This window comes from Lissotriton vulgaris, chromosome 4_1 (genome assembly GCF_964263255.1).
Source record: "Lissotriton vulgaris chromosome 4_1, aLisVul1.2, whole genome shotgun sequence".
NCBI lineage: Eukaryota > Metazoa > Chordata > Amphibia > Caudata > Salamandridae > Lissotriton > Lissotriton vulgaris.
In genome coordinates, this window is record NC_141691.1 from 1,904,155,608 (window position 1) to 1,904,183,342 (window position 27,735).

The 27,735-nt window shown below is 44.4% G+C and overlaps 1 protein-coding gene across 1 annotated transcript; it reads right to left on the bottom strand.

The window, feature by feature from the left end:
* Positions 1–115: 115 nt before the first annotated feature.
* LOC147724693 (vomeronasal type-2 receptor 1-like) lies at positions 116–27,735 on the bottom strand. The gene is made up of 4 exons (XM_086918088.1): positions 27,656–27,735; positions 19,660–19,951; positions 825–1,725; positions 116–354 (listed from the first exon to the last, which is right to left on the bottom strand). The coding sequence occupies exons 1-4, from the start codon at positions 27,733–27,735 to the stop codon at positions 116–118; spliced, it is 1,512 nt and encodes a 503-aa protein (XP_086774214.1).

The window sequence follows — 27,735 nt, forward strand, 5'->3', positions numbered from 1 at the left end:
TGTGGACTGCGTGTTCCCAAGAAATGCTTCACCCAAGCAGCCAAGACGAATACAAACGTAGATTGTTTAGGAAGCAAGGACTCAACAACTGATGTGGCAGGATGCAAAATTACTGTCAGAATATTTTCTCCTCATAGGGAAAGGTGAGCTCTAGAGCTTCTGTAGCCTTGCTCTCCAGTGTGGTAATTGAGGACACTTCCTCTGTGGCAGACCTAGACAGGTATGAGATATCCCCTTCTGGTAAGGTATCCATAGCACTAGCAGTTTGCAGGTTAAAATAACAGTCAGTATTGGAGTTAAAAGGAAGGAGCAGATTGTTGGCCTCTGAATCATACTCTTCTGCACAGTCATAATCTGTATCAGCATGGTTATGGTTTCAGAGTCAGTTCCAAGTAACTCCTCAACCGGGACAAATCAATGGGACCTACGAAGAGGCTGTTCATCAGTGCAAGCTCTTACCTTCTCTTTAGCTACAAATAGGCCGTGGTCAATCATACAGCATCACGTCAGGAGGTTCTACTACCTGATTGGACCAGGAATTATGCCAGTGAATTGTTAATTTCAAGGTCATAGATTGCCTGTTAGAGCATGTCATTTGGGAGTTTAAATTGATAATTATGTATTATTTTAAAAAAGAAAAGCAATATCAACAAATTCATACTATAATTGGCAAAATTGCATAATTGTAGCATGTGCACTATGACACCAGCAATAATCGCATACATATACGTAAGCATTAGAATAACTGTGTCCTAGAATATTGCCAGTGTTTCTAATACAGTAAATTCATTTTGTGCAATATTATAGAGATATCGTAGGCTTACAACATGGTTTGTGTTTGTGAACTTTTATTGTGAGGCTTACATTATTCAGCTTGATTCTATAGACTTTTACCTGCCATGGCTCAAACTTAGTAAGACTGGCACATGTTCCATTGACAAAAGGTCCTTTTCCATTCTGACAAGTGTCCAGGTTCTGTAGGGCATGAGCAATAGCAAACACTGCATTGTAGGTGGCATATCTAGTTCTAAGATTTAGAAAATCAAAGAAAGAGTTATTTGCATTCTTGAGGTCTTCTGATCCTGTGCAAGCAATGGCTCCCTTGCTTGACTTATCAGTTGTATGATTTACTTCTGGCCACCTGCACACAAATATATCCTCCCAGAACTCATGGATGAAGACATCACTTGCTGCAGTGTCAGGGTGCATGCCATACACATGTTCTTTGAAGCCAGGCATATCTCCTCTTGAAGGTACTAAACCAATGGTACCTTCAATGGTTCGCCATAAGTCTTGTCGGCCAAATATGGGAGAAACAGACCACCCGTCACTAGCAATCCAAATCTTCCTAGTAATATTTTGTTTAGAAAAATCCTCCATAAATGGAAAGAGGCTATCATCAGTAGAAAATATGATAATCACATTGGCCGTGGTGGTTTGGATGGTGTTCCTGATGCTTTCACTTTTCCGGCTGGAATACACGGTAGGTAGAGTGTCATAGAACGCAATGCAGATGCCCGCTCTCTCAAACTCTTCTTTCAGGATCTGGCTGCCCTGTAGGCCGTAGTCATTCTCCTCTGCCAGGATTCCCACCCAGTTCCATTTGTAGCGAGCCATCAGCAAGGCTATGACCCTCGACTGGACTTCATCATTAGACACTGTACGAATGAAGGATGGGAAATTGTGTTTGTCTTTCAACAGTGGTACGGTGGCTCCATAACTGATCTTAAAAAAACAAAATAGTAAAGTAGTAAGATGAGTGCTCAATGGGTAGGAGCTACTGCTGATTAGATATCAACTGCTACTTCCAGAAAATCTTATATCAGTGTATTTGACCTTCAAATAATTCATGCATTTAAATAGCAGCTGCAACGAATCTCTAAAATATCAGGGATGATTACAGAATTGGATGATGATGATGCTGCCTGTACTTGCCTGCAATACATTTATCATAGATTTAGGTATTTTCCAGACTCCATCCATTTTGGGAAATGTAATCCATTACAGAAATGTGTTTGTGGTCACATTAGGCAGTGAAGGCAGAGATATAAGAATGCTGTTCCTTCAAAAATAAACACTTTCATTCAGAACCTTGAATGAAAGATATGTTCATATATGCAATATAATATAAAGCAGGTGCTAACAAAGCTATTTTTCCATGAAGAATTAGGCAAATGTTATGTCCTATTAACTTGTTAATGTGTATTGTTTGGTTCTATTACTCTGGTAATCAGACCTTAGCAACTACTACCTCTGTCACTGGATTCTGGATTGTGGAATCTAGGGGCAGTAGTGGCTTTGCTGGACGAGGAACGGCTGCTGGGGGTTATTCTTCCTATACTTGAATAAAGCCTTTATTTGAAGACAACTGCTATTGACTCTTCTTAAAATTGGCGATGAGGATGGGATACACCCTATGAAGAAGAAGAGGACGAAGACATTTTTTCAGCAGTTTCAACTTTTCTTCAACTTACCTGATCGGGGCTAAACAGACTCAGTTCATATGATTGCCACTTGGTAAGCTTTGAAAACCCCTGACAGAAATTTCGGAACTGCATCCTTTCTAGGAGGGTATATAAGTAGCTAAAAAACGTACATTTTGGTTGCTTGGCGGTTGCGTGTGAAGCCTCTGCGTGCACCTGCGCCATTCGAATCATCACAACCATGCGCAAGTGGGATTACTGAGTGAGCCATCTGTTGTCATCGTCATCCTTGATGTGTGCCTCAGAACTGTGATCCTGGCTTTGTTCCTGCATGATTACGTTTGTAGTATCACGTACAATGTGCAACGTGCCGCCATTTTGAAAGGATAAAGTATTCCTGTGTTCCTGTTTACACTGTTTACGTACTTACTTGAACCTCGTTGGTTGAGGTCACGCTGTGCGTGCTGCCATTTCAAAGGAAAATTGCAAAAAACACAGTTGATGGACAGAATGTAGAACAATGTCATACATTCACCCCAGTACAAGGATCTGGGCCTAAATCCATCGTTTTGTTGCACTCCACACCACCCTGGGTTAGACACTGGCTATATGCAAATCAGGCAATTAATCAAAGATTGGGGAGTAGGGTAGACAGTCCATTCATTACCCCAGTAGCAATGGTATTGTAATCAAAAGAAGAATGGACACTTGTTACCACTTTAACCATTGGTTAAGATGGGACACTCTCATAAACGCGGTGTTACTCGTGCGGTGTATGTCTTTCTTCCGCCCCTCACACGCGTTATGGCATTCATCATCGAGTGTTCCAATAACGTGCTATATGCCAAGCCTCAACCCGAGGCAACCTCTGGCGCTAGTGGTAGTGTCCAGAGATAAGGGAAGGGGAAGGTAAGGCACCCAGAGAGAAAGATAAGAAGCATATACTACACCAATGAAAGTTTTATTAAAAAGGTGAAGTATTGCTATTAAAATTGGTTGCGGTATAATGGGAGGTCACTACAACTCACAGATTCCCTCACCTGGACACAAAAACAACACACGAATTGTAATTCGACCCATGTGGTCTATATGATCCAGTGCCCATGTGAGAAGAAATATATCGGAGTGTCCCATCTTAACCAATGGTTAAAGTGGTAACAAGTGTCCATATATATGCAAATCAGCTCTGACCCTGTGCCTCATGGGAACAGTCCAGTCCAAACTACCAAGCCATGTCTTTCCCAGACCGGAATCAAGCATCCAAGGACCGGTTTCTGGCTATCAGCCTTCATCAGCCTGGATAGCTTGACTCCAGTGGTGTGAAGAGCCTGGGACTCACGTCTGAGTATACCCAGCACACTCGGGGTGAAAATTGCAAAAAACACAGTTGATGGACAGAATGTAGAACAATGTCATACATTCACCCCAGTACAAGGATCTGGGCCTAAATCCATCGTTTTTTTGCACTCCACACCACCCTGGGTTAGACACTGGCTATATGCAAATCAGCTCTGACCCTGTTCCTCATGGGAACAGTCCAGTCCGAACTACCAAGCCATGTCTTTCCCAGACCGGAATCAAGCATCCAAGGACCGGTTTCTGGCTATCAGCCTTCATCAGCCTGGATAGCTTGACTCCAGTGGTGTGAAGAGCCTGGGACTCACGTCTGAGTATACCCAGCACACTCGGGGTGAAAATTGCAAAAAACACAGTTGATGGACAGAATGTAGAACAATGTCATACATTCACCCCAGTACAAGGATCTGGGCCTAAATCCATCGTTTTTTGGACTCCACACCACCCTGGGTTAGACACTGGCTATATGCAAATAAGCTCTGACCCTGTGCCTCATGGGAACAGTCCAGTCCGAACTACCAAGCCATGTCTTTCCCAGACCGGAATCAAGCATCCAAGGACCAGTTTCTGTCTATCAGCCTTCATCAGCCTGGATAGCTTGACTCCAGTGGTGTGAAGAGCCTGGGACTCACGTCTGAGTATACCCAGCACACTCGGGGTGAAAATTGCAAAAAACACAGTTGATGGACAGAATGTAGAACAATGTCATACATTCACCTCAGTACAAGGATCTGGGCCTAAATCCATCGTTTTTTTGCACTCCACACCACCCTGGGTTAGACACTGGCTATATGCAAATCAGCTCTGACCCTGTGCCTCATGGGAACAGTCCAGTCCGAACTACCAAGCCATGTCTTTCCCAGACCGGAATCAAGCATCCAAGGACCGGTTTCTGGCTATCAGCCTTCATCAGCCTGGATAGCTTGACTCCAGTGGTGTGAAGAGCCTGGGACTCACGTCTGAGTATACCCAGCACACTCAGGGTGAAAATTGCAAAAAACACAGTTGATGGACAGAATGTAGAACAATGTCATACATTCACCCCAGTACAAGGATCTGGGCCTAAATCCATCGTTTTTTTGCACTCCACACCACCCTGGGTTAGACACTGGCTATATGCAAATCAGCTCTGACCCTGTGCCTCATGGGAACAGTCCAGTCCGAACTACCAAGCCATGTCTTTCCCAGACCGGAATAAAGCATCCAAGGACCGGTTTCTGGCTATCAGCCTTCATCAGCCTGGATAGCTTGACTCCAGTGGTGTGAAGAGCCTGGGACTCACGTCTGAGTACACCCAGCACACTCGGGGTGAAAATTGCAAAAAACACAGTTGATGGACAGAATGTAGAACAATGTCATACATTCACCCCAGTACAAGGATCTGGGCCTAAATCCATCGTTTTTTCAAAGGAAGCAAATTCATTCTTCAGCATCGGCATCGATATTTGGAATTTCGCCACATCTGCAGTTTTCGTCATTGGTGACACATTAGTTTACCGGCTGCTGTGTGATTTAAGAGTTGTGGCATTGTGTCAATGGCTGAGACTTTATCTTCGTTATTAACGACAATTTTGACCGTTTTTAATTCCGGAGTTTTCATATTCTCACTTTTGATATGCACATTATTTATTGTTTGGATGTCCTTTACTCTATGAAGTGAACTTTCTCACTATACTGTTTACAACAATACATTGTTTTAGAAGAACGTCCATTTCTGGAGATCGGTACAAAAGGGGGTGGTGATGGACGGAGCATCTGAATCAATCAAACACTCACACCCAGTCAAAAGGTCTAGGTTTAATCCATCACCGTTCTTTAGCTCACTCTGCCACCCCAGTTCAGACATGGCTATATGCAAATCAGTCTGACCCTGTGCCTCATGGGAACAGTACAGCCCTAACTGCCAAGCCATGTCTTCCCTGGACCGGAAACAAGCTTCCGAGGACCGGTTTCTGGAGATCAGCTTCAGTGATAGACATATTGTTTGTACACCTCGTTGTGATTGCCTCATTCAAATCTTTTGAAAGTAAGTGCTTCACCATGACAACTCAGTCTATTCCTCCACCTCCTGTATTTTTGGAAGAACCTGGTCCTACGTGTATGGATTGGGAAGACTGGCTAGAAGCCATCAAGACGTATCTGGAAGATTTTGGTGGGGAAAGTAGAAAATTAGCAATTTTGAAACTAAGCCTAAGAGTAGAAGGGAGGAAGGTATTGAAAACTCTTCCCAAACCTATTATTAGAGTTAGGAGTACTGGAGAAGAGGCAATGGAAGAGGGTGAAGATATTTATGAATTAGTCATTACAGCGTTAACGGAGAACTATAGAAAGAAACTAAACATAGTAGTAGAAAGACAATTTTTCCCCGCAAACAATTACAAGTGGAAAAGATTGAGCAGTATGTAGCAGCATTAAGAAGATTATTTATAACATGTAAATTTAGAGATCTTAGAGATGAGATAATCAGAGATCAATTGATTAATGCTACTAACAATTAAAAAATCCAAGAAAAGTTACTGGACTTAAAGGATCCCACATTAGAGAAGACTTTAGAAATTGTCAAACGCATTGAGAATACATTCCAATATGTGAAAGAATTATCAAAAACAGAGTCTAATATTGAAGCCAATACACCTAAGATATGGGATGTAAGTAGCAACAAGAAAGCTGGGCTTCAAGAGGATAACAAAAACAACAGTGTTAAGAAACAAATTCTAATTTCAAGAGGTTATGTTACAGATGTGGGAGCAATAGGCACACCGCTGATGCTACTTATTGTCCTGGACTTAAGAGCAGATGTTACAAGTGTAAAAAAATAGGTCACTTTTCTAGAGTTTGTAAGGCAAGTGACACTTCTCGTACTAAACAAATAGTGAATGTCATAAGTGATACCTCAGTAGTGAATTCAGGAAGTGAAGGTGACATAGAAGTTTTAGTGGTCAATGAAATAGATGCCACTAATGAGAAACTAAGCAACATATACTGTCCACCCAAATGCATTATTTGTATAGACAACAAAAAATTTGCCATGTGGGCCGACTCATGTTCACCTATCACCTTAATTGATAAACAGGTGTGGTTAGATTTGGGTTCTAAAGAATTAGAAATGGCTGATGTAAATCCTGTAGGATACTGTAGCCGAAAATGTACTTGGCTATTTCATTACAAAAATTATGTTTCACAATAGAGAGGCCACGGTTGAAATATGTTGTAGAAAAAGGTACGTCATTGTTGGGTTGGTTAGAAAAAACTTTAAATATCGTATGGTATCCCGACCATACTTTACATGTGTTGATGACTGAACTGCAATGTATTAATGATGAGGTTTTATTACAACCTGAATCCAAACATATAACATCTTTCATAACTCCTGAAGGTGCATTCCAATTCATGCGTATGCCCTTTGGACTGGCATCTGCTTCAGCATTTTTCCAAAGGGGGATGCAAGGAGTTTTGAAGGATGTCTCTAATGTGCTAGTCTTTCAAGACAATGTTTTAGTGTGAGCTAAGGACAATCTTCAACATGATAAGATTTTGAGAATTGTATTTAGCAGATTGGAAGAAGCTGGTTTAACTTGAAGTTTACAAAAATGCAAATTCTGTAAATCTCAAGTAGATTATTTGGGTCATACTCTATCCCAAGATAGTATCAAACCTAAACTCAAACTGGTGGAGGATTTAGAGAAAGCTCCCATTCCTCAAGATAAGGACCAGTTAAGCTAATTTCTTGGCCAGGCAGAGTATTGTTCGAGGTTCATCTGTAATTTTTCAGACAGTGTTTTTCCTTTACGTGGACTAATGAAAAAGAATGCAATGTATGTGTGAACTGATGAGTGTCAAAGGCTTTTGACAATGTCAAGGTAGCTGTTGCAAAAGCCACCGCCTTAAAAAAAAACTTTTAATCCCCATGATAAAAGCATTATAGTACCAGATGCCAGTGGGTATGGTTTGGGTGCAGTCTCAATGTAATCACATGAAGGGAAAGAAAGAGTGGTAACCTTCACATCATGCACACTCAAGGGTGCTGAGGGCACGTATTCCACAATCGAAAAAGAGGCTTTAGCGTGCTGGTGGAGAGTACAGCATTTTCGTACTTTTGTCCGGGGCACCAATTTTGAACTTCATACTGACCACAAACCCTCATTTATATATTTTCTACAGCCAGTGCAGGAAGAGCCTTACCACGCTTAGCCAAGTGGATTTATCGGTTACAGGAATACAATTTTGTCTCAAAGTACGTCCTAGGAACCAAAAAATGTAAACGCTCATTGTCTATCTCATTTACCGGTCAATAAACCAATTACCAACTAGCATATGAGCAGAGACAAAACGACAAGTTGGTTAAAAAACCAAGAGTGTTTAAAGAAGGGATGTATGTGAGAGTACACATAGGAAATTCCTCTGGGAAAGGTCATTCTAAGTTGTCTGAAATTAAAAAGGTTTCCGAGGTTAAAGGCGATTCTATTAAACTTTCTGATGGAAGATGGTGGAATTCCAAGCATGCTTAAAATTCAATCCTGAGGTAGATGACCAATTGTGTATCTCCAGAAGAAATCTCAGTACTCGTTCAAGGGTACCACCTAAAAAGTTTCAAGATTACATATGCAATTAATGTATGTATTTCTGTAGTGAAATAAAATGTTTTTTTTTTGCTTGCTGTTATTGACAGAAAGAGGATATATGTTATGCCCTATTAACTTGTTAATGTGTATTGTTTGGCTCTATTACTCTGGTAACCGGACATTAACAACTGCTAGCTCTGTCACTGGATTCTGGATTGTGGAATCTAGGGGCAGTAGTGGCTTTGCTGGAGGAGGAACGGCTGCTGGGGGTTACTCTTCCCATACTTGAATAAAGCCTTTATTTGACAACTGCTATTAACTCTTCTTCAAAGCAAATAGGTATACAATTGTTTGTATTACTATGATTAACAATGAAGAAGTCATCCTCTGTTAGTGCAATGCCAGGTGGGCTAAGCTCAGACCAGTAAAAGAAAGGCATCCCTTGAGAGATCATAGTCAGTTCGGAGCCACAGCTGCCTCAAGTTCACACTGAAGTAAAGTGACCTTTATGTAGGTGGCCGTTGGTGGCCAATGGAAGGTTGTCATGTTTGGGTACAGACCTCACAGATGAATGTGATAGCCACAGTAAGATGGTAGCACAGGTATCCCTGTGTCTACTGCCACCTGCAGGCTGTATTATAGAAGGAGTTTATATTATGGATCATGCCAGCACACATATTGTGCAAGCACAATCATAGGGATTGTTCTCTTATTCACCTGGGGGCATGTCTCCAGGCACACAAGGGACAAGGGACCACTTTGCCTTTGTATCTGCACCATATTAGAGATGTGGGAGCAGAGGCAAATGAGTAGTTAGAAAATGCAATAGTGAAGCACATAGATGTGGCGAACAGTTAGTAAGCCACCTGAAGGTTTCTTCACAGAGGGCCTTGCAGGGATTAGAAGAGCCCACACCCCAGGCATCCTCCTGCAGGGTGGGGCAGCAGCACACAGCATCCGCTGGGTGGAGGATCCCTGACCTCATTTAAATAAAGGTCTGTTCTCCGTCTGGAAATGAATGTCAGACCAGAGCCTTCTACAAGATATTAACCTTTCACTAGCAGCTATTAGAGTGCAGGCATGAGTTTGCACCTCCACTCTGAACAGAGAATTCACTGTAATGGTGCAAATTGTCTGGTCTGCACCCTGCACTCCCAGTTCAGGGTGTTCTTCAGTGCAGAGTTGGACGTGGGCCCTATATGTAATATGGCCAGGGGTCCCCTGTATAGCCATTGTGTGCAATGCCCAGAGAGCTAAAGCCTGAGCCAGGCTCCATCTCAAGACCACACTGAGAAGCAATCCCTGTTCACTGCTTCCAACATGTCCAGTCTGCATATCATACATTTATTTGGAAAAATTCTGAGTTATATGTATTAACGTTAGACACCTGAAAAGCAAAAAACAGACGCCCAGTGCAGCTCTTCACACAAAGGTCACTTGAAAGGATTTTGCTTATTGAAATCCAAATGCTGTCTGGGCTAGCTGCCCACATAATTCAAGACATCATTGATGATATCTTTCTCACAGACCTATAACATCCCAGCTTCATGAGATAATAACAGCCAAGGCACACAAGAGGCACCCCACTCACCCTGAGGCTTTTACATAACTGAGATGAGCCAGCATAGCATGAATTTGAAAGGCGGCATTGTTTGGTGATACACCACTGATAAAAGCTTGGTCTTCCTCACTAAGAAAATGTAGGCTGTCACATCAGCACTGCATGATGATTCCTGGAGTTGCATTAGCCAAACAAACCAACGTGGAATGTAGTTTAAAGGATGGGTCCCCCATGTTATTTGCCAAGAACTAGACAATTAAGTTCTGCTATAGCTAAAGGTATTTGAGAATGGAGTAAAGAAAAAGCCTCAGCTAAATATACATGGGACACACATCTGCAATTATCCTCAAACTAATAAGCATACGAAAGCAAAGTCAAACACAGAAACACTCTATTCAGTAGTAAATGTATTGTTCAAGACGCCATGATACAGTCAATACATCACTTGGAGAAGTGTGGCTCAATGATTAGAGCGGCAGACCCTGATGCAGAGTTCTAGCCTGGGACCAGGGTTCAATTCCCCGCCTTGGCCTCAAAATTTCACGGACCTGATAATTCTCGCCTTGTTGCCTATTCCAATCATGGAGTCCCACTCTGCAACTCTGGGCAATAGCTTGCTTAATCTCCACAACGGCCCCCAACGCTAAGGATGCCTGGCCTCCACCTTGGGGGTGCCCAGGAGTAGACGCCTCACAGGGAAAGCAAGGATGGGTTCCACAGCGGTATTCGTACAAGCACCTTGAGACCCTTGTGGGTGAGTAGTGCGCTATACAAGTATCAACTTTTATTTACTTTTAATGAGCATCATACTCCTGAACAAGAATGTCATAATTTGATGTATTCACGAATGCAAGGAAACAGATGTCGTTTTTTTCTGGGTTTATATTTTTGGGAAAAATTATAATAATGAATAATGATTTTTATGCTGAATCCAATATGCAAATGATGAGCTAACATCATCACAGTTGAAACAAGTTTAATATGATATATAGACGAGTGTTTATTAATGCAAATTAGCTATGTTACATGTATATGAAAACAACATCTTGGATGAAATGGATGCTGTTCTTATGATGTTCTGTCATTCACTCCTGAATTCTATGTCAGGACCGGGGGCTCAGATTAGGCTATCCTTTCTTCACTTTATTTTACCAGAAGCCATTTAGAAATTCCCCCAAAAAACATAACAAACTACATTTCCCATAAGTCCTCAGGATATGGAAGAAAAGTTCATCATTACATGTCCAATCAGGGTGTGAGCCCTCCAGCACTTCCCCCAAGGACTTTCTATCCTCCTCTTCCTTCGCTGCTCCAGCTGCTTAAGACAAGTGTTTTTCTGATGTCCCTCATGTTGCGCTATATTTGGTGTATTATATGTGGATAAACTGTATATTCTGGTATGTTATGACGCTTTCAGTGGTTTCACGTTTTGTACTGTTTTAATAATTCTTTAATTGGTATGCTGAATCCAGACGCTCTGCTTAATCCCTGGTCAGCAGGATGTAACCCTGCCCCTAAGGTAGTGTTCTACATTGCCGCTAGGCTGCAGAGACTGCCGGACACAGAGGTGAAGAGCTGCCTCAGAGCAGAATGCCCTAGGCCGGCATTGGAGGGTAAAGTATCACTCATGCCAGAGATAAACGCTAAGATGGCCAAATTCTTGGCTAAAATTGTAAGCAATCTATAGAAGGGAATTGACCGCTCTTGGTGCACCTGCCAAGATAAGCTTTTAGATGTTGTTTGCCCTTTAGCAAACATTCTAGATATGGCTGAAGACGCCAAAGCTTCTTGGGCTCTTATCTCCCCCAAGGCATTATCCAGTTGGGCCATGAGGGCGATCATCTTCCTGGGGAATGCAAATTCCACAATTTCCATGCAGATGCGTTATTCCCTCTTAATAAAGATCTATCCAAAGCTGGCCGAGCTTGCCACCTCAGAGGCTGGGCCCATCACGAAGGGTAACCTCTTCAGGGATCCTTTCTTGTAAGAGTTAAGAACATTTGTGAATTCTTTCAACTCCCTGGACAAGGCTCAGACTTCCATCAAACCTATCTTTAAATCTTGGGTTTTTGTCGGAGCCGGTCATGGCAGTTGGCGCTCGGCCAGACGTGCTTACCAACAGGCTCCCTATAGGGGCCCAGAATCCCTCAGAGGACAGTGGCAGGACCCAACAAAGTTTGGGAGCTTCTAACCCACAAGATCATACCTGAGGCGGTGAAGTGGTAGAGGGAGGGGCAATGGCCCCTGCAGCATTCAACAAGGTGAGTGTTTAGAACTCAGTGGGCATCAGCATTGGGGGCAGGCTGCAACTCTTCTCACACAACTGGGCAGCCCTGACCATGGAGGTTTGGGTCCTGCAGACAATAGCAGGTTTCCACATAGAGTTCTTTGACTGCCCCAATCAAACCTCCCGCATCAAGGGGCAGATGGAGCTTATAGATGGGGAGATTTCATATCTCTTAGCAAAGAGGGTGATAGTGTCATCCTCCCTTCATCCCTGGGGATCCCTTAGCAACATTTTCCTGGTGGAAAAGTGGGATGGGGCCATCAACCTGTCATAAACCTCAAAGAGTTCAAAAAGGAGAGAATTCATCTCCTTAGTGATCTTCTACAGAGTTTGGATGAACCGCCTGGACCTCAGGGATGCTTATCTCACAATCCTGATATTTCCCCCTCACAGGCGGTTTCTACAATTTCAATGGAGCTCTCAGATATTCTAATTTACCTCCCTCCCTCTTGAGCTATCCTCCACTCCATGGTGTTTCACTAAGGTGATGGAACTGTGGTGCAGCACCTGTGATTGGTGGGAGTCAGGCTAATCGTCTTTTGGATGACAGTCTCCTTATGAAACAGGGCCTCATAGACTGAGATCTCACCTGCAAATGACAATTGGTGTCCTGAAGTCTCTAGGTTTTGTGATCAACGAGTTGAAATCTATGCACATTCCATCTCAGAAGGTCCAGTTTCTGGAGTTCATGGTGGACTCATTCGAAGTTTCCTTAATACTTACCTCTCGTAAGCTCTCCAAGATCAGACACGAACTCAAGCGAACCTTAGCCAGGACCCCGATCTCTCGTCACCATCTGGCCAGAGAGGTAGGCCTTCTCTCCTCTTCAGTGCAAGCCATCTTTCCAGGCCCTCTGCACTATTGAGCATTGCAGCACCTTGCATCTGCGCATGGGTCTATCATACTCCAAGGTCATTCCCCTGTGAGGGGAAGCAAAGACTGAGCTGCAGTGGTGGATCACTCATATGGAGGTGTGGAACAGCCATGTCATTTTTGGGTCTCAGCCATATATGGTAATCGATTCCATTGCCAGCAGCGCAAGCTGTGGTGCTCAATGTGGAGATGTTATCCACAGGAGGAAAATTGTCCCCGGACAAATGAACCCTTCATATCAACTGCCTGGAGTTGATGGCAGGGTCCTTTGCAGTGAAATGCTGGACCAAGGACAAGGTTCAGTGCTGTGTTCTTCTCATAATAGACAATGTGGCAGCTATTCCCTATGTCAATCACTTAGGCGGACACGTTTGAAGGCCTTGTCTGGTCTAGCCCAAGATCTCTGGGCATTCTGTTTGGACAATCAGATCTCTATTGGCGGAACACCTTCTGGGTACCTCCAATCAGGTAGCAGATTGGCACTCTCGCCACTGGCAAGATGCCAGTCTGTGGAGATAACACCAGATGGTTTTTCAGGAGCTTCAGGCCCGTTGGGGCCCATTCTTGATATACCTCTTTGCCTCACGGTGCTGGATAACCAACTGGAGAGATACTGCAGTTGGCATCCGGACCTGGAATGTTCATGTGTTTCTCCAGGACTGGAGCATAAAGAAGGGTTACTTATTTCCCCCCTTGCGATGATTATGAGGCTCGCTACTCAGATGCGGAGGCAGTAGGCGGATCTGGTAGTGATTACCCCAGTTTGTAGATCTGAAGCTTGGTTTCCAGTTTTGATGAAACTTTCTTGGGATTTTCCAATACATCTACCCCTTTTTCAGGATCTCCATCTGGATCCCCACAGGAATCCTCTTCACCTGCTAGTCATGGGGTCCCTCCATCTTATGGCGTGGTGGATTACAGGGAGCATTGTAGAGAGCCTGGACTTTCTCCAGAAGCTAACTCGCCGCTTGCCAAATCTTGGGCCAAAAGCACCAATAAGAGATACTGTTCCACCTGGTCAAGATGGGGGGTTGCTGCCATCAACGACAGGTAGATCCAATTGAGGCCGAGATGTCCATATATTGAAAGTTTTGGCCTTGTTGTTGACAGAAGGCTTAGCTTATAGGTCTTTTAACACATTCAGTTTGGCCATTTCGTCTGGACATGTTCCGGTAGATGGTCACCCAGTGGGAGAACATCTGCTGGTATGCAAGCTCTTGTGGGGTATTAGGGTGTCTGCTCCACTTGAGCCCAGACACTCCATCCTTTGGGGTCCTCAACCTATTTAAGTCATGGTGTTCGAAATAGGTATCTGTCTCGGAAACAGTTGTCAGCCAAATTGGTAACTGTCTTATGCTTGATTTCATGCACACAGTGTATGTGAGAGCACTGGACCTGACAGGTAGAGTATTTACTCCTGAGGTTCTTACTTTTCATATTTCAAGAATGGCAAAGTGTAATTCTAGATCAGTGTCGTCCAGCTTTCCTGGATATTCCTAAGCTGTGTTTGGTATGTGTGCTCAAAGTTTATGAAGTTATGACTGAAGAACTACACCCCCAGGGTGTCAGAGAGTTATTTATTGCTCTCACAAAGCCACACATGGAGGTTTAATCCCGGACTAAAGCCAGATGTGTCTGCTGGGTCAAGCAGGAGACAGGGATAGATACATCCCATTTCGGAGCCCACTCAGTAAGGGGGCGATGGCCTCTAAAGCATTATGTCTAGGGATGTGGCTGGAAGATATTCTCAATGCCATGGACTGTTCTTCGGAATCCACATTTAAGAGATTCCACTTTAGGCCGGTGGTAAGCCTGTCATCCTTGAAAGCGGATAAGCTTTAAACTAGCCTAATCTGTGCCTCTGGTCCTGACATAGAATGAAAAATGTCCTACCTACCGTTGAGGAATGTTTTAATTCTATTATTGACTCCGAGGCAGCGATTAGCCCACCCTTGTTTGAATTCCGGCCCAGTATATCTACGTAGAGATGTAAGCAAAACATCTGGGCTCTTTAATGGCTTTCATTTACTGTTTGGCAATATCTGCTGATTTTGATGGTGCTCTACTGTGCTTTGAGGTTGTTGTTGACGCTTGACTTGGTTAGATGTTACACAGCCTGTGTTTACATTGCAGGAACGGAATCAAGTAAACAGGAGTGAGTTGGAAATTCACCTGCTGTGTTCGCAGGAAGAAAGACGAGGATAGGACGTCCCGGGGGAAATTGTTGGCGGGCTGGCACCCTGAATGGACACTATAGTGTTGACATTTTCTTCCATTTTCCAAGCACTTATGGGAAATGTATTTTGTTATGGGATTTTGGGAATTCATAAATGGCTGCTGGTAAAATAAAGTGAAGAAAGTATAGTCTAGTCCTTGCTTCCGAGTCCTCAATAGAATTTAACCTTTCCTTTATAACAGCCAGGACATTCTTTTATTCACTTTCTCCCATTCTGGCCCACTGTTCATCTTCTTTCCTCACAAGTTCTACAAAGGATAAAAGCTGATGTAATCGGTTTTTACTGATGTGATTTCAATGAAATTTCTAGTGTTCCTAACTGTTGCAGTTAACAAGGCCCTTCTGTTGTTCCATTAATGGGCATAATCCATACTTATATAATAGAGAGCCCAAACCTTTGAGGCGGCTAATCTCAGGAACCACAGCACCAATCACAACACCCAATACAGCGTTGGAAAGGGCAGTTGCAGCAGAAGGACATAGGCTATGCAGACGCCCACCATATACATTTAAAAGGTAAAAGAAATGTGCCAGCAAAGTAGTCCCTTGTGGGCGTGTCTGCGTTGTGCTGTGGGGGTGTGCTGAGGGCGTGACAAACGCTGGGGGCGTGTGGTATGTTCCGCCCTTCATGCCATGTCTCATATCGTGTGCTAAAATCCCACCCTGCTCCCTTTAAATACCCTTGCACCCCATAATCATAACCCACCCTTACTCCTTAAAATACCCCAACACCCTTAAACACTAACCCATCTTAACCCTATAAATATACCCTGTACCCCAAAACCCAAACCTATCCCTAAACCCTAAAAATACCCCTGCACCCCAAAACCCAAACCTAGCCCTGAACCCTATAAATACCCCTGTACCTCAAAACCCAAACCTACTCCTGAACCCTAAAAATACCCCTGTACCCCAAAAACCCAAGCCTAGTACTCAACCCTAAAAATACCACTGTACCCCAAAACCCAAACCTACCCCATAACCCTAAAATACCGCTATACCCCAAAACCCAAACCTAGCCTGAACCCTTAAAATACCCCTGTACCCCAAAACCCAAACCTACCCCTGAACCCTAAAAATACCCCTGTACCCCAAAACCCAAACCTAGCCCTGAAGCCTAAAAATAACCCTGTACCCCAAAATCCAAACCTACCCCTGAACCCTAAAATACCCCTGTACCCCAAAACCCAAACCTAGCCCTGAATCCTAAAAATACCCCTGTACCCCAAAACCCAAACCTACCCCTGAACCCTAAAAATACCCCTGTACCCCAAAACCCAAACCTAGCCCTGAAGCCTAAAAATAACCCTGTACCCCAAAATCCAAACCTACCCCTGAACCCTAAAATACCCCTGTACCCCAAAACCCAAACCTAGCCCTGAATCCTAAAAATACCCCTGTACCCCAAAACCCAAACCTAGCCCTGAACCCTTAAAATACCCCTGTACCCCAAACCCAAACCTACCCCTGAACCCTAAAAATACCCCTATACTCCAAAACCCAAACCTAGCCCTGAACCCTAAAAATACCCCTATACTCCAAAACCCAAACCTAGCCCTGAACCCTAAAAATACCCCTGTACCCCAAAAACCATACCTATCCCTAAACCCTAAAACTACCCCTGTATCCCATAACCCAAAACTATATCTTAACCTTTAAAATAGAGAAGTGTGGCTCACTGGTTAGAGCAGGCAGACCCTGAAACAGAGGTCGACCCGGGACCAGGGTTCAATTCCTGACGCGGCAGGGTCTTGAGCTCAAATGTCCATGGACTCGATAATTCTCGCTTCGGTGCCTGATCTAATCATGGGTTCACACTCTGCAACTCTGGGCATTAAGCTTGCTTAATCTCCACAACAGCCTCCCGCGGCGGGATGCCCGGCTTTCACCTTGGGGGCTATCTCACAGGGAAAAGCCAGGACGGGTTCCCAAGGCAAGTGCCTAGAAACCCCTGGGTGATAAGCGCTATATAAATCCAATAAAAAAAAAAAAAAAATACCCAAACACCCCAAAACATATACCTCGGTACCCCAAAACGTATACCCCTATACCCATACTTACCTTATCCAAACATTTAAAAAAAACATGCTTTTACCATTCATGCATTTACAACGAATTTCGTTGTAAATGTATGCGTGGTAAAAGCATACAAAATGTAATGCCATGCGTTATAATGGCATTGCGGAGTCATGGTACTTTCGTAATGAAAGTATGCGGAGTGATGGTATGCTGAAGAAAGTTTCAGAATAATGGGTGTTTACCCTCCCCCGGTAAGTACATTGGTGGCACGGCGGCCCACATCTCCAGCAACATACTCATATTTTTTCACCACCCATTTGAAAAATGCACAGGTCTCTCTCATTGATGGGCAGCACCGACATACAGTTTTAGACACACCTCTGGCCACAAGTTCTAGAATTGCGAACTTTAGAGCTGGGGAGCTACCTTCGAATCTCGGCATCAGCTCAACATCTTGTGATTCCAGGCAAACCGCTTTGTCTCCCCGTGCCTACCACAATTGAATGTGTTCTTCTGTAATGTATATTGTGCTAATGCCATGTTGTTGAGTCCGCACTATATAATATTGCAAGGAAAAATAAAGTAGGGAAACTCGAGTTCACACACTACTGAACGCGCACTCTTAAGTGCATCAGCAGTGCACTGTGAATCGGAGGGTTTCACAGGCCTGTCACAGATAAGAAATGCTATCAAAACGAAATCCTACGAAACAATATACTACTGGCCGACAGCAATTCATACCCGGACAAGGTCGAGACGGGCTGCTAGTCTTATGTATTTGTGTGAAGCGTCACTGTTTAAATATGTCATATTAGTTTGAACATCTCTGGATTGCAGTAGAATGGAAGATGCTGGATGCTTTCTTAAAATGGGATAGTGCGTATGTACTTAAATTGGATGAATAAGTGGAAGGTTGTATTTCCTCAGAAGGAAAATGAAGTGAATGACTGATATTTATGGTATTTAGCACTATATTAGATTGTAATATGGGGTCTAATTGTGAAAGCTTTTTAACTTGCAGGAATATGTACTAATGATATAAAGCAATTACATTCACATTGTCCTATGCACTTGTATTGGGGATGGCATAACACCTTCCTTCTGCCTTGTCTGCCTCATGCTCTAGGTCAAAATATATGAATGAAATAAGTCCTGGTCCTCAAAAGACTATGGCTAGTGGTCACCACCTGCAACGACGTCACAAATTAAGTTCAAACAAGGCCTCACATTACACTTCTTAGTACTGTCGTCTGCAGATGGCCACCACTCCTGGGGCTTGGCTGATATATGTTTTGTGCACATCTCAGTGGAGATTCATGACTCTTGAACACTCTTTGATTGCTCAGATGAAGTGGGAAGTGAAACGGAAGAAAGCCCATGAGCAGATTTCTACTTAGCCTGTCATTACAAGTGTTCGGAACTCCTAAAGGTCCGGAGAAACATCACGGACCTGTCAGGTTTCCCTCGGTGGCTTCGGCTGCTGAAAGCAGCAGGGGAATTAAGGAAATGCCAGAATGGGACACTGAATGAACTGTACCTTTGGTAGTTGTTCTTCATTGCACAAGGGATGCTCAGGGATCATTCTGCAATCCCTGTTAATTGCAAACCATTGGAGTTAAATGGGCTTCCAGTATCGTTAAAACTAGGCTTAGGAAATTAACACTTCCTGCACCAGGGCACTCTAAATGAAGCTCTTAGTATGGCCATATTTGGTTAGATCATTAGTTAGGTAATTTAAATAGCACACAATACAACCAATGCTGTCTCAAGGCACTGTCTGCCACTTGTCTGTAAGTGTCTCTAGATAAGTATATTTTAGATGCAGGAAGTCTGAGATTTAAAATTTAACTTGTGATGCCACCACTGATGGATTATAATATAATTGTTAAATTGCGATAGCATTACTAGGTGGATAAATATAATATGTCACTGCCAGCTGTAGACTGGAAGGATATTTAAAGTCACTGAGGAGTTCATTGCCACATTAGCTACACGACCACAGGCCACTGTGATTTATACAGGTACAAAAAACTGAGTGTATTTATAACACACTTTCAATATATTTTATTATGTGGTAAGTTGTACAAAATACTTCAGTTGGAGAATGATTCTATTTTTGAAGCAGTAATTAGAATAAGCATTGACAAATCCAACGGGTCTCAACTTAAAAAAAACTGAGCTATCAGCCTTACCTTGATACGTGCATGTGGTCAGTGAATCTGCTTTTGCTTTTTACTTCTATTTGATTCTACAATTACCTTTGTTTATCTTATTTAAGGTCCTATTAAAGTAGCACATTCACTCTTTATAGCACGCATTGTACACCTGCATGTGATTGGTACCTGTGGGTATCTGTGCAGTCCCAGAACTCTGGCCATGGGGATAGATGCAAGGGAGGATGCGTCCCCAATCACAGCAGCCATTTGTGTCTGGTGGTGGCACCTGTAGTTTGCCACCGGCTCCCCCTCTCCGGTCAGCAGCCAGGCGGTGCCCTCCAGGGCTCGGACGATGATCCCACAGGAATCATGGATCATGAACCCCAGGGTGGTGTTCGGCAAAAGCCCTGAGCTGTGGTTAATCTGATGAATGGCGAAGATCACGGCCTGCACCCAGCGATAGGACCGCACTCTGAAACTACAGAGAACATGAAATCAAACATACATTGTTTTTGTGCTTATCTCACCCGCATCTGAAATGCAATGACACATACACACCAATTATACTGTGGGTGATCGTTGATATGTGTGCATTGTCAAACCTCCTGGTTTCAAAATGTAAGTCATTTCTTTTTTTTATAGATCACCAATCTTGTTTTTGTAATTTTTATAAACGTGACTCCATTGAAACAAATCCTTGTGACATTAAGGATCTAAAAATCAACACACAGGCGCATAAAACAGAAGGAATCGGTTTTGCACATTTTTGCTACATGAATAATAGGGAATGGGCAAATAGATGTTGTATACTGAGCGATACAGTGGCCCCGGGGACCCCATCCATGGGACCAGCTCAATCAATCAAGCAATCAATCAGTCATTTATCGGCAAATACCCTTGAGGGTCTTAAGGTACTGGAGTTGCTGGCTGCTGCGTGGCTATCTGATCGCTCAAACAAGCAGGTCTTGAGTCCTCTACTGAATTGGTGGAGCGATGAGGTGTTCCTGAGGTGCAGGGAAAGGTTGTTCCTAGTTCTGGCCAGCAAATGTGAGAACTTCCTCTGCTGTTTTCTCAGCAGGTCTGTGGTATGTCTGCGAGGAAGATGGAGGTGGATCGTGGGTGTCTGGTTGGTTGATGGAAGGTCATGTTTTTGTTGATGTATGCTGGTCCTTTGTTGTACAGAGCTTTGTATGCATGGGTCAACATCTTGAACTGGAATCTCTCAAGGACCGGGAGAAGGGTAGCTGCTTAGGGTGGGTGCCCAATGTGGGAACCCGGGGCATGGCACTTTACAACAAAAAGGCAATGCTGGTAGGGGTCTTGGGTCTCCCCGTGTGACCCCCAAAAATTATTAATGGCTTGAGGTGCCCTGAATGGGCACTGGGGCACTGGGGTACCTGGCAGAAAATATAATGCCAGCTTGTGGGTGGCCCCAGGAAATAGGACCGTTAGCAGGGAGCCGGCTTGTTCATGGGGGATGTGGGTGTCCTGGGTGGGACTGGGACATCCAGAATTTTGTTTTTTTTAAAGCCAAAAGTGAATATTAAATGAGCAGCAACATTTATTATACACTGTCCTTTATGGAGTACCCCATAATGCCCTGGTAGAGTTACATACATATATTTTGTTGGAGGGGCAGGGACATCAAAAAATGTTTTTTTATTGTGGGGTAAGGGCTTTAGGAAGAGCTGCAGTGCCACAGAAACACTAGAAAAAACATAAGTCTTCTGAGTCATTGAAACCAGGACCCCAGGAGAATGTACTATTTGTTTCTAAAGTATTTTCCACGCTAGAGATTTTTGCAGTGCCACCAAGAAGCCTGATGAATTTTATGTGTTGAAGATATATCACATAAAATACCCTGGATTGTTTTGTACAGGAAGGGACACCTCCCATCACAAATAATCCTTGGATGCAAGGACAACACAAACTCTTGATAGAGTAGTAGTGCTTGGTGCCAGCCTGACCAGGAGGAGTAAGGTGGACGTCAAGTGAATGATACAGCCAGGATTGTGTTCCAGTGTGATCTAGCCAGGTGCACGCTTGGGCTGATTTGAAGGATGCCAACTCATGTCAGTCACTCTTACAATAATAATACATAAGGGATGTTAGCGTTCTTTTCTTTCTGTGGCTTTATGTAGCTCATACTTCCAATCTCCCAGATGTGCAGTACGCAAAGGACATCAAAATGGAGCGGAGAAGCAAAGATCATTTGTTGGAATTCATGAATAGTTCAAAATGTAATTTTAGTTAGGATTAGGAAACTAGGAATGGGCTATCTGATTTAAAAAGGACCATGCTGTGCCTTTAAAAAAAAAATTGTAGACAGTACCACCGGTCACAGTTTTTTATTTTCTTTCTTCCATAAGCACCAAAGAGCAAGAAGACTCCTTGGCCTGCCGCCACCACCACCAATGCTGCAGCAAGTGGGATGACCACCACCAGTGCTACGGCAGATGGTTCTGCTGGCCCCAATAAGTAATGTTTAATATTTCTTTCTATTCCAACTAGTAAAATATGGCCTTGTGTATTCTTACTATTTGCTTTTTTTTCAACTCCCATTCTAATGTTTATTATCGGTATATCTCCCTGTGTTTTCTCCATTTCCTGTTTCCACAGCTGACTTTCCCCTGTCTGTAGCTTTCTTCTGCTCCCTTAATCAGTAAGCTTTCCCTTGTTCCTCTTGCATATGTCTTGTTATGGAGTACTAAGAGGAGAATAGATTTTTGATAATGTAAGAGGATCGCAGCGAGGCTCAATACACCAAATATGTTGGTTGAAAAAGCTTTCTTGATCAAACAGTCAAAAGTACAGGGGCAGAGATAGAGTTGTCATGGACCCCAATGTTGCCTTATACTAGCAGTTTCCATGACACTGCAGCATGGCAGAAATGAGAAACCACAACTAATACCATAAACCCTTGCATTCCCTTTCTCCCTTATCCTTTGTGTGCCCTTATTCCCTAAACGTATCCCTCATTAGGAGAAAAATGTTTTTTGTTGACTCACAGACTACCTGGTTTTTAAAATGTTGTCAACCAAGACAAAAAGTGACAAACCTCCTAAAGTGATACTTTTGATAGAAAAAAGATACAATATATAGCTAACCTCACTGTTATGAGGTATTGTTGCTGTACCTTGTGCGAATACTTAGGTGGCTAATCTGGTACCTAAAATGGGTCCATTATATTTTTCTCTAGGCACACAACCCACCACTGCCGCCACAGCAAGTGCCAGCCAGCCAGGCACTACAGAAGAGGCCCAGCAGTTGAGGGAGAGGGAGATTTAGAGTTTGGCGGATGGGATAATATGTGATAAAAATATATCTCGCTCACTGTACTACCGTTAACCTGATATCACTTTTTGAATATGTTGGTGTTCTAGCTTAATTCCTTGCACTCAATGCTATTGCATTATGTGATGCAAGGGCATGAAAACTTGGTCCAGGCTGTGACTATTTACCACATCTGAATACAATTTCAATAGCCCTAAGGGATTAGCAGTGTTCTTCTTATGTGCCATTATGGACAGTGTAAACAAGTGTTTGAGCTGAGCATCACAATTCGTGTTTTTGTGTTTACTTTCTTGATTGGCTACTCCTGATGCTAGAGCTGGCCAGCAACTACCATCCCAGCAGGAGATAGCCATCCGACCATTGCACCAGAAGTTGGAGGCAGTGGAATATCACTGCTGGTGGCCTTGGGGGAGGAAGGGGAGGAGACAAGGGTCTCAAGTTCCCTGGGCCACCAGCAAGGCTCACATCCAAAGCCAGCACCACCACCACCTGCAGCCAAAGTCCACTGCCACCTCGAACACCACCAGCCCCTCTCCTCCTCATCATCCTACACACTCCTCCACGGCCCCATACATGAGCTTGTGCTGCTCAGGGATGAGATGGTGCTGCTAAGTAGCGGGCAACAGAACCTGGCCTGGGAGGTGGCAGACATTTAAGTGAACTGGGTGCCATCAAATCCCTACTTTACTGAACTTCTTTTTTGGTGGGCAGGCCTATTGTGGGTGGAGAGGGTGGGATGGGAAGTTGGGGAAGGGTGAATGGGACATTTGGAGGTTTGCTTACCGATGGACGGTGGACTGTTGTGGGTGAAATGTGTGGGGAAACAGTTGGGAAAAGGGTGGATGGGACATTTGTGATTTTATTTTGCTAGGGGAGGGGTGTGGGCATGTTGTGGGTGGAGAGAGCGGGATTTTGGAAGGGAAGATGCAGTAAGGGTGAAAGGGACTTTTATGCTTTAGGAGAGGATGGGCCTTTTGTGGGTGGAGAGGGTGGGTTTCGAATGGGAAAAAATAAATGGGATTTATTTTTTTCTTAAACACAGTCCGTCTTTGCATTGTTAGTTAGTGCTGCTTAGCACAGTGGTTTTGTGATGAGAGCGGGAAGAGAAGCTGCCCTCTGAAATTGTTATACATTATGCTGTACATCGCCTATTTTTTCTAGACTTTCCCTGCCTGAAGTCACTTGCCAACCATTTATTCTTCACTAGGTTACTTACTTCTTCCTGCAGTCCAGTTATTATACGCCACCACGAGAATGGCACTGGGAACAGAAAACTGGTTAGTTAACATCTGTTTCAGTTTATTGCTTGATGAGGTTTTGCAGCACCCAACCACCCATTGATACTGTATACTAGTTAGTTTAGTTTCTGCCCTTGTCCTACCCTCTGTAACTATTGAGCACTAATTGGTTCTGCCAACAACTTACACAACAATCTCAATCTTATTTATCTCTCCTTTCCAAGAACAACTTCAGTACATAGGCGCCTATCAGGATGGCGGACGGACCTGCGTCCATCCGCCACCCCCGAGGTGGAGGGACCGTCCACAGGGGCAGCGGCGTTCCCTCCCTCGGAATTAGGATGTGACCGCCACCCTGGCGGTCACATCCCGTATACTTAACATTGCCGAGGGTGCTGCTTGAAGCAGCACCCGCCGCGAGGAGAAATATGCATGTTTTCCCTTTGCATGCACAAAGCGGCAGGCACCGCGTGGTGCCTGCCGCTTTGTGCATGCACAGGCAGGGGGGTACCATAGGTACCCCCCATGTGCACCACCCACCCCCCTTCACCCTGGGGGCCCACAACGGGCCCCAAAGAAAAGACCATATGCCTTTTCGTGGCAGCATTGCCGCCGCGGAAAGGCATGTCCCAAAGCAAATCCTATTATGGCTGGCGGTGTCTGATAGACACCGCCACCATATTAGAGCTTTTCTGCCGCGGTCGGAAGGCGACCGCAGCAGAAAAGCGGCAGACGATCTTCCCGTCCGCCGATGACCTCCCAGTCATCCTAATCTGGCAGGGGGTCTTTACAATCACCGCAGTGGTAAATCCGCATCCTCCGGGCTGGCAGTGGCTTCCGCCGGCCCAGAGGATGCGAATTCACCGCAATCCTAATCGGCCCTTAAGTTATTAACTAGTTCTTCTTACCTGAATAGATTAAGCAATTTCTGCTACCTCTCTCAATCTTCTCAAACCTTATTGTAGGGTTTCCCAAAGGGCTTTCTTAATGTTGGTGGTCGTAGTGGGCTACTGCGAACAGGGAAGACATCAAAAACCGATGTTCCACCCCCATCTATCCGATAGGATCTTGAACTGGCATCTTTTCTGGATGGGGAGCCAGTGGACTTCTCTGAAGTGGGGGTAATGTGGGTCCATTTGGGGAGGTCAAGGATGGGTCTGAATGCTGTGTTCTGTATAGTCTGGAGTCTTTTGAGGAGTTGGGTGGAGATTCCTGCGTAGAGAGCATTGCCGTAGTCTTGGGGGATGGTGATGAGGTCTTTCTGGTGTTGATAGGGGTCCATCTGAAGATTCTGCAGAGCATGCAGAGCGTGTGGAAGCACGAGGAGGTGGCTGAGTTGACTTGTTGTTTTATTGCTAGTTGGGTGTCGAGGGTGATGCTGAGGTTGCGTGAGTGATCTGTCTGCATTGGTCGAAGTTCTGCTGGCCACCAGCTGTGGTCCCATACAAAGGTATTTTTCCTGAATATCAGTACTACTGTTTTGTCGGAGTTGAGCTTAAGGCAGCTTTCTCCCAACCCTTTGGTAACGTCTGTCATGACGCCGCAGAAGTTGATTTTGGCATAGGTAGGGTTCTCAGTGAGTGAGAGGATGACCTGACTATCGTCGGCATAAGAGATTATGTTGAGGCTGTGGGATCTGATGAAGTAAGCGAGGGGGTCATCAATTGTTGAATATGGTGTTGCTGAGAGATGATCCTTGGGGTATGCTGCAGGTAATGTCCTTGGGTGCGGAGGAGTAGGGAGGCAGTCGGATTTTCTGTGTGTGTCCTGAGAAGGAAGTGATCCATTTGATGGCATTAAAGTGTATGCCAGCAGTGTGGGTTCTGTCGATGAGGGTGATGTGTGAGACGGTGTCAAATGCAGCGGGAGGTCAAAGAAGATCAGGGCTACATTTTCTCTGCAGTTGAAGAGAGATCTAATGTCGTTAGTGCTTGTGATCAGTGCGGTCTCAGTGCTGTGGTTGATCCAGAATCCAAATTGTGAGCCGTTGTGTAGTTGGTTGAGTTCCAGGTATCCAGGTGAGTTGTTGGTTGATGGCTTTGGTGAACATCGCTAATGTTGCATGCATGCGCTTAGAACCTTCCTCAGCTCTGAGACCTGCAGATAGCTGTTGCCTAACCCCCCCACAAAAGAAATCTAGTGTGCAGTGATACACATGTTATCAGTTGCTTGACAACTGTCTCACATGTCTGTCATCAGTTGTATAGTGTAAATATCCCTCTGCTGCATAGTTGTGTCAACCAGTTGCAGCACATCATGATGGAGCGCTGAAACAACAACTCTGGCAAAATAGGTCCGACTGGGAATCTTCTATTTTGGGCAGACGGCCCCTACAAATTATAAAAATCGCACTCCTTCCACAGAAGAAAAAGTGAGGAGGTCCAGCATTACCATTTTAGCCAGCTCCCTGTTGTACGAATCTGCCGCTGGGTGGTTGCATTCGTACGGCCCCTCCTGCCTAAACATGCCAGTGTTAGCAGTTTGGATTCTTTTCTTTTGTGGTGTTATTGACGCAGGAGACTTCCTGAGATAAACAGGAGGTGGTAGACTCAATGGGCATCTTGGGGGAATCACTGTATGAGGCCGCGATATCTGCACATGTGTTTTGTGACATTTGGAGGTTGCTGATGGAGGTGACATGGGACAGGGCTGTTTTGTTTAATGCCGTCATCCTCTTCTTTCTCATGATCACTATCCTCTGTCACTGTGAACACAGCTGCTTCCCTTCTCTATTCACCACCAGCACCCATCTTTTTAAGGTGCTCCTCCCACTGGATTGTGTGATGTTTGCTCAAATTAGATGCTTGGCCTCCGGTACTGTAGAGCAAAATTGGTTTATCCCAGCGAACAATGGCATGTCAAAAGTAGCATATTGTAATGTTATCCTCCTGCTAGCTAATTGTAAAGAAGTCCCAACATGAGGAGGAGAAAACTTTTAATGTGCAACTGCCAATGCCTGATGAACTGGAGATAGGTGATTGTGTTGTTTGCCTCTCTGTAGTGCATACTTCAACTGTGGTAGTGGTGGATGCCAGGCTCAACGGGGGTCTTATAAATATGGAAGCCAGCAGCAGTGGTGGTGGAACCACATCCATTTGAGCAAGTTCAATTGAAGGGGTCATCTCAGTGTCTTCTGAGCCACCCTTCATACTGACAATAACTGGCTTGTTCTCATTACTACCAATTTCCATAATCCAAGGCTTTCAGGAACTTTCCTTTTCCCTTGTCTCTCGGGCAGGTCTTGCACTCTACTGAGGTCCAGTCCAGGAACAGACCCTGAGAAGGGGGGTTAGGAGAAGATGATGGAGAACCCTTTCTTTTTATTGCTGGAGATTGTGAATAGCTACATCTTGCTCAGCAGGAAGATCAACCCCTGTGCTGTCCCTACTACTTCAGGAAGAACTGCTGCTGGCTGTGGCACTTGCTGTCCACTTTCCTGCGTGGATTGGGTACTAGTTTGCGGCTGAGACAAATCCAGGTCAGACTCACTACTAGTCGCCATATCTGCAGTGGCTGCATTGTTGAGAGGGCTTGGCTTAGCCTTAAGTTGGGGTGGTGCTGTTGATGTGAGAGTGCTGCTTCCAGCCTTTCGCTGCCCGTCGGAGGATTTAGTAGGTACACCATGTTTTCTGAATCAGGTGGAGGCTGACTTGCCAGTTGTGGCAAAATCCTCCTTCTTCACCTTCTCACTGGCCACTTTCTTGGCAGGAACATCCTTCTTTGAGACCAT